The sequence below is a fragment of the Malurus melanocephalus genome, unplaced genomic scaffold, assembly GCF_030028575.1.
Source record: "Malurus melanocephalus ecotype Western Australia unplaced genomic scaffold, MMel_1.1 scaffold_339, whole genome shotgun sequence".
Taxonomy (NCBI): Eukaryota; Metazoa; Chordata; class Aves; order Passeriformes; family Maluridae; genus Malurus; species Malurus melanocephalus.
Genome location: NW_026623571.1, coordinates 621,137 through 628,024, shown reverse-complemented (window position 1 = coordinate 628,024; position 6,888 = coordinate 621,137). Strand labels below are relative to the sequence as shown.

General features: G+C 38.7%; 1 protein-coding gene across 1 annotated transcript in view; it reads left to right on the top strand.

The window, feature by feature from the left end:
• Positions 1–6,888, top strand: part of PGAP1 (post-GPI attachment to proteins inositol deacylase 1) — a 31,654-nt gene that overhangs the window by 12,289 nt on the left and 12,477 nt on the right. The window contains exons 8-13 of the mRNA XM_057378004.1: positions 1,249–1,354; positions 2,938–2,993; positions 3,122–3,205; positions 4,561–4,610; positions 6,326–6,377; positions 6,594–6,671. Coding sequence (XP_057233987.1) covers positions 1,249–1,354; positions 2,938–2,993; positions 3,122–3,205; positions 4,561–4,610; positions 6,326–6,377; positions 6,594–6,671 — 426 coding nt within the window. The remainder of the gene's footprint in view (positions 1–1,248; positions 1,355–2,937; positions 2,994–3,121; positions 3,206–4,560; positions 4,611–6,325; positions 6,378–6,593; positions 6,672–6,888) is intronic.

The window sequence follows — 6,888 nt, the reverse complement described above, 5'->3', positions numbered from 1 at the left end:
CAGTCTATAGTGACCATGGTGGAGCAGGCTGTCCCCTGCAGCCCATGGTGACCATGGTGGAGCAGGCTGTTCCCTGCAGCCCATGGTGACCATGGTGGAGCAGGCTGTCCCCTGCAGGTGACCATGGTGGAGCAGGCTGTCCCCTGCAGGTGACCATGGTGACCATGGTGGAGCAGGCTGTCCCCTGCAGCCCATGGTGACCATGGTGGAGCAGGCTGTCCCCTGCAGCCCATGGTGACCATGGTGGAGCAGGCTGTCCAATCCCACACCCCGATCTGACCAACCTCACACCCTGAACTGACCAACCCTGAACTGACCAACCCCACACCCTGTTCACCCCCCACCGCTTTGTACTGTCAGTGGGAAGAGGGGAGGGAGTGGGGAGAAGATCGGTGTCTTTGAGGATTGTATTTTACTTCTCATTCTCCTCCTCTGACTTTGTTAGTAATAAATTCACTTCATGACTTGACGGACAAAACAAGCTCCACTTAAGTGTTTCCTCCCTGTTCCTTATCTCAACTCATAAACCCTTTTGTTAATTTTTTTTCCTTGCTCTTCTCTGCCCAGTGGTGGTGGGGGAGAGCGAGTGAGCAGGTGTTGTGGGTGSCTGGCTTTTGGCCAGCATTCYAAACCATGACACATTCATACTTARGTGTRATTTAGAGAGACAAAAAGAGGGGTACAGCTATTCTGTAGTTTACTGAATATGCTGRAGGGTTAAACTTTTCAGGAATCAGTTGTAATGGCTACACTTTTGAAAAGTGGAAAAAGCAAAAATTAGTCCTGGAAGGTTTATTTGSAAAAACCAAAACCAAACTGATCAAACAAACCCCAAACAAAAGTGTATTCCAGGGTAGCTATAYAGCTATTTGGATGCTTGAAATAATCAGAGATTTAGCAAGCTGAATATGTGAACTTGGATTAATAAACCTAAAAGAGTTTTTCTAAGCTYTGGCCTGTGTAATTTCTGGAAGAATGCGTGTGTGTCTGTAAAGAAAGTTTAATGGAAGGATTTCCTTGTGTTARGAGCAGGTGAAAATGTAAAACTCCTGCAAGTGTAGACCTTCTGTATTGCAGTGATTGACTATTGATGGCACTTTTCTCTGTTCAGAGTATTGAATGTAGTGYAGAAAGGGCACAATGACTTCTAACAATCTCTCCTGATTTGCACCCACAATACTGTATTGCTAGCTGTGATCATGTGATGACTTTAAATCACACACACTGGTAAAAATGTGCTTGTTTTAGATAACTGAGGATCCAAAGAAGAGAATGTCTGTGCTGAATCACCATTTTGTGAGACACCCTGCAAAGATGTTTGAGGAAAATCCTGAAGCTTTTACAGAACTCGCAGGTGTGTAGCAGTTTTCTTTTGAATAGGATTCAGTGATACCCCTTTGTTAATGGTTAATCTTCTCACTAACAAAGTTATGGAATACACTTTGTCCTCCTTCAGACAAACTGAAACAATATTCAGGTTATAGACCTAAACATTCACATAAACTGGGAATAGCTGGATGTCAAAAGTGCAGTTTAATCTACAGTGGTTGCAAGAGGGATAGGCTAGGTGCTGCCCATTGAGTTTTGTGCTACTCATGGAAATCTTGTATATTCAGATCTGTTTCATCAAGCACTTCTTTTTCCCATGACATAGCAGGGTAAAATGAACCTTGTAAAGTTCCTTCCTAAGGATGCAGAGTTAAAAGTGAGAGATTTTGATTGCATAGAGTTTTGGGAACTAAACATGACTTTTGGAGGGCCCAGCTTTATTCCTAATTTTGCTGAAGTGGGCTGAACAATTTTATGAAAACCATTTTATTTCAGGAATTTTCTCAATGTAAGACATTGCAGAAGTACTAATGAAGCTTGTACTTTGGTGTCCAGTTGTGAGCATCCTCTTGCAAGAAAGCGTGGCATCTCCTGAAATTAGTATAGAGCAAAAGAGCATCAAAATGGTCAGTTCCTGGGGTATAGGAAATGGGGTAAAGAGGCTGAGTGCACTGAGGATTTTCACCCTAAATAGATGCTGAGGGGAATCATGTTGCTGTCTTCAACTACCTAATGAAAGATTAGAGAGAAGATGAAGTGAGAATTTTCTGAGATTCATGGTGATAGCACAATTGGCAGTAGAAATTCTGTTGTAACAAAAGACATTTAAATTAGGTGTTAGGAAAAAGTATTTCACCAGGAAGGTGGTCAAACACTGGAACAGGTGCCCAGAGACGTTGTGAACCAGATATTTTGGGGAGGGGGTTGCCTTTTTTGGGTCAGTTTTTAGCAATAAAGAAGAAYTTGTGTAAATTGGAGTTCATATTTTTATCTTATTTGTGGCAACCTCTTGACACTTAGCTGAATTTCTGTGATGAACTTATTACTCTTGTTCCATGGAAGAAAGAAACAACCTCCTTGTGTGACAATTGGCATTGTTTGTACTCTGATCTCTTTGTTATTGTATTACTCTTTTTCCCCAGCCATATCTTTAAACTGCTTCTGTTTTCTTGTGCATGTTATTCATTTCATTGCTGACATGCACCTGCACAAGTTTCTATATTAGCTTTCTTAAAAGGCTGACAGGAACAAAGATTGGGGCTGTTTTTAGTGCTGCCTCATCATTAATCAGCCACCCTGTAATTACTTCAGTATAATTTGGTTTATTTGTTTTGTTGCCTCAAGATTTTTGTTTCAAGACCCATGGGGTATTTATTTTGCCATTAGTATTTAGTAACAGTATCCTAGTGCTTTATTGTTTCTGTGTAAATGATGATAACTGTTGCRTGTAATTTTAAGCAGTAGCAATCCTCAGTGTTGATTAAAGCACATAAAGTTTAAATCMATTTATAGAAAGGAGATGAGACCTTGGTGCTAAGTAAAATATAAAATGTTGAATAGAAGGATAATAGTTCCTGCAGTGTGGCATATAAATGTATTTATTTTTAGGAKCTTTCATGTGGATTACAGTCAAAGCCTCAAAATGGACTTACTCAGTTTACAATGTAAGTAATTTTCCCCCCTCATTGTGTTTTTACGTTTGTGTTTTTATTTTTGTTAGGATTACGTTTTTGGCAGGGAATTTGTGGATTTTGTTTTACTGATGAGCTTTTTTTTTCTTTTTTTTTTTAAGGATTCTGATGGAAAATATTTCACGTTTCCTCTTGCAAGCCACAGAAAATCATACAGTCATGTTTACTGTGAAAATAGTATGTTGGTGAGAAAATACTTCTTTAATGTCTGGAATTTGTTTATCAAGATGTGTTTTTTTAATTTCCATTTGCTGCAGTTTTAAGACAGTTAATGAACAACTGTTAAAATTGCTGCCATCCATTTACAATCACAGCCTAATGCATGTCTGATGTACTACCTGTTTTAGCATGTCACACTTGATTTTCAATGCCACCTGAACCTCAAATGTTTCCTTTTTGACTCTTACCTGTGCATTACTTTGTCCTTCAATTTGGTGCAGTTCTGTCTTGATGGTTTTGAAAGAAGAAGTTGTTTTTAGTGCTGCTATGTTTCTGTCATACTTCTAATTTGGGAAAGTAGTTTATAGGTTTGCTTTCCCATAATAAAATTTAAGTAGCCTGAAAGGCTATGCAGATCTTTACTAAGCAGGGAAAGTGGATGGAAAACTTGACGTGAAGTTGAGGAAACAGCACCATCTCAGTTGTCTTCTATTGAAAGGAGACACCATAATGTGCATTTCTTGTATTTTTAGCTCAAGACACATTCAGCCAATTTTTTTTTTCAGTTGTTTATATGAGAATGAATTTAATCTCTTGGCAAACTGAAGATGGATAAATATGATTTTCAGAATCATGTTTTTTACATTAGYGGCAAGAAAATTGAGATGCTTTCCTGTTCCATCCTGCCTGTCCCTGTTCCCACTCCTTCCCTTGCCAAAGATGGCTTTCATACTACCTTTGTGAAAAACAGTTGTCTATGCTTGGTGCATTTCGAATTGTCCTTCTCAGTGGCATCTTCTGTGTTTATATGTATGTTGTGATCTTGGCTGTGCTTTGACTGGACAGTTTTCCCCTTTGTTATAGTATCTGTACCTGCCCTGTCAGGCCTAATACAGCTTGAGAGGAGGAGGGAGGTACAAAACAGTATCTGAGAGTTGGATCATGGTGCTAGCACTTCAGAACATTTAAATTCTCAAGGAATGGAGCAGTAAAACATTAAATATCTAAAATATTCTTCAAGTACTTGAAAGAGTACCTTGAGACGTTTCTGTTAGTTAGAAGAGATTTAACGTGATATATAAGATAAATATTTTTTCAAGAGAAATTATGAAAGCTTGTTTGCTTAACCATATATTTATTCATAACTGGAAAGGGTGGCAAATTAAAATTTCTTAAAATGGTTCCTAGAAATGCCCACCATTCACTCTAATGCTTCACCTTTCCATCCTTGCAATTGTAATTGTAAGATTATGATATCAGTCTTTTACTTATCTTCACTTTTAACTCTTGCATTGTTTGGAGTAAAGAATTAGTATTTAAACATATTTATAAATAAAATTACACACAGGTAATATACTATTTTATGATAYTGACTTTACAGGACACGAGTAGCTGGATTTATGGCTGCATGGACTCTAATTCATCGATGTGGTCAGTATAAACAGTTCCTRTTCTTTATTCAAATGGGTTTTGTGAGACTGTGTTTGAATTTAAAGCAAATCAATTATCCTCGGTAGGAAGGGATTAGGAAGTAAAATTTTTATTGTAAATAATTCATGCTTTCATGAATTATAACCAGGAAAACAGGAAAGAAGGGCTTTTCTTAAAATAGCTGATATTTTTTCTTTATTGAGCTGTATTTTTGACCTTCCTAGCAGTGAGAGCTATGAAGAGCTTCTGTTGCTCCCTTGTGGACACGCCATGCTTGATTCCTGAACAGGGTGGGTTGCAACACTTGGGTGGCACTGGTGGCAGGTTGGATGGTCACCCAAAGAGTTGGGATCAACAGCTCTGTGTCCCACTGGAGTTCAGTGAGGAGTGCCATGCCTACAAAAGAGCTGGAGAGGGATATTTCACGAGTGCATGTGGTGACAGGACAAGGGGTGATGGCTTTAAACTGACAGGGCAGGTTTGGATTCGATATTAGAAAGAAATTGTTCACTGTGAGGATGGTGAAGCACTGGTACAGGTCACCCAGAGAGGCTGTGGATGGCCCACCCCTGGAGATGTTCAAGGTCAGGTTGAATGGGGTTCTGAGTAACCTGGGCTAATAGAGGGTGTCCCTGCCCTTGGTAGGGCTGTTGAAATGAGATGCTTTTTAATGGTCTTTTCAACCCAAACCACTCTGATTCTRTTTCTTTAGAATCCTATGACTAAAGACATCAAATGTCACTCACAACCTTAAAACGAGTGGATTAAAGCCTCTCTTTTTTATTTCAAAATTGCTACTGTCATATGAAAAATATTTAGAAGTGTGGGTGGTTTAGTGATTATTTGTTATGACAGTCATTACAAAATGGATTTCAAACACTGTCTTAGMTTACATTTGTAAAATAAACTCAAARCAAATTCAATCAACCCTTCAAATTAAGGAAAGCTCCCAGGCAAAATTGATCTAGCATAGTATTTATCTATTCTGGGATCACTCTGGTGTACAGGCAGTCTTGCCTCCAGACTTCTTCCTGATCCAAGAAGTTGGCTGTTATTCCTTGTATAACCTTTGATCAGCATCAAGTGCAGGTTAGCCTAGTTCAGGACTGCTGCTTAAACCTCATCTAATAGTAGTGGGTTTGTTGTGGACTGTGTCCTGAGGTCATGAGCACTATTTAGCCAAACAGCAGTATTCTGGTAGTCMAAAAAATCAAAACTTTAAGTGACTGAATGGATGTGCTGCTGTTCAGTGTCTTAACTCAATGTAAGTACGCACCATTTTAGAACCACTGCAAACTCTTTAACAGCTAACAAAATTTTTTATTTATGTAGTATATTTTAGGTATTTCCATAGGAAAAAATATGCTTTTGATGTTTAAAAGATACTAATAAAACTGCATGATAATTCAATGCCAGTGCTGTTTTAGCTCATGAAGAGTTTTCATTKTGTGTCAGAAGTTGCCTAGCCAATAAGTGCTCTATGTTTTGTGCATAACAAATTTTGGAGCTTTGCTTGGCTTGGTTTTGCACAAAAAACAAAACTTGCACTATCTGAAATTACTATAGTTGGATAAATTACTATGTTAGCAGTACACCAAATTTCTTCTCAATTTAAAATGTTAATCCAGAGAGAGAGAGAAGCTGGTATATTAATCCATTGCCATAATGCTGTACCTGCATRATGCTCATCCTTTATTGTACATGAATTTTTACAGCCTGGAAGCTGCTGATCTATCCTGGAGAGCTGAGTTACTTCCAACCACCAAGGTGAGCATGCCTTGTGGAGGGAGAGGTGCTTCAGGGGATAGTTGCAAGTCATGGGGGAAGGAGCTGTTCTGTTTAGACCATTGGGACATGCAGTTGTATTCCAGAGGAAGAGGGTGCAAGAGGCAGACAACTGGGAACTGGCAAGGAGCAAGCTAAGGGATATGTTCAGTAATGGCTTTTCTTTCTTTCTTTTTCTTTCTTCCTTTCGTTTTTAAGGTTGTAATGCTGAAACTTCAGGACTATCCTTCTTTGTCCCACATTGTCATTCAGGTACCACCTGCAGCTGGCAATAAGGTAAAAAAATATGACATGGAGTAATTGCTTGCTTAGTGTATGCATAACTTTCAGGTGCTATGACAGCAGRAGAAGGAAGTATATTAAATATGTGCTAAGTTACTTAGAGAAACCATAGACCCACACTGTAATGTGGTTTGAAGGTAGCTTTTTTTATCTTCTGTAAGCTCAGAAACACTTTGACAAAATACTAAGCACAAGGAATGACTAGCACTTG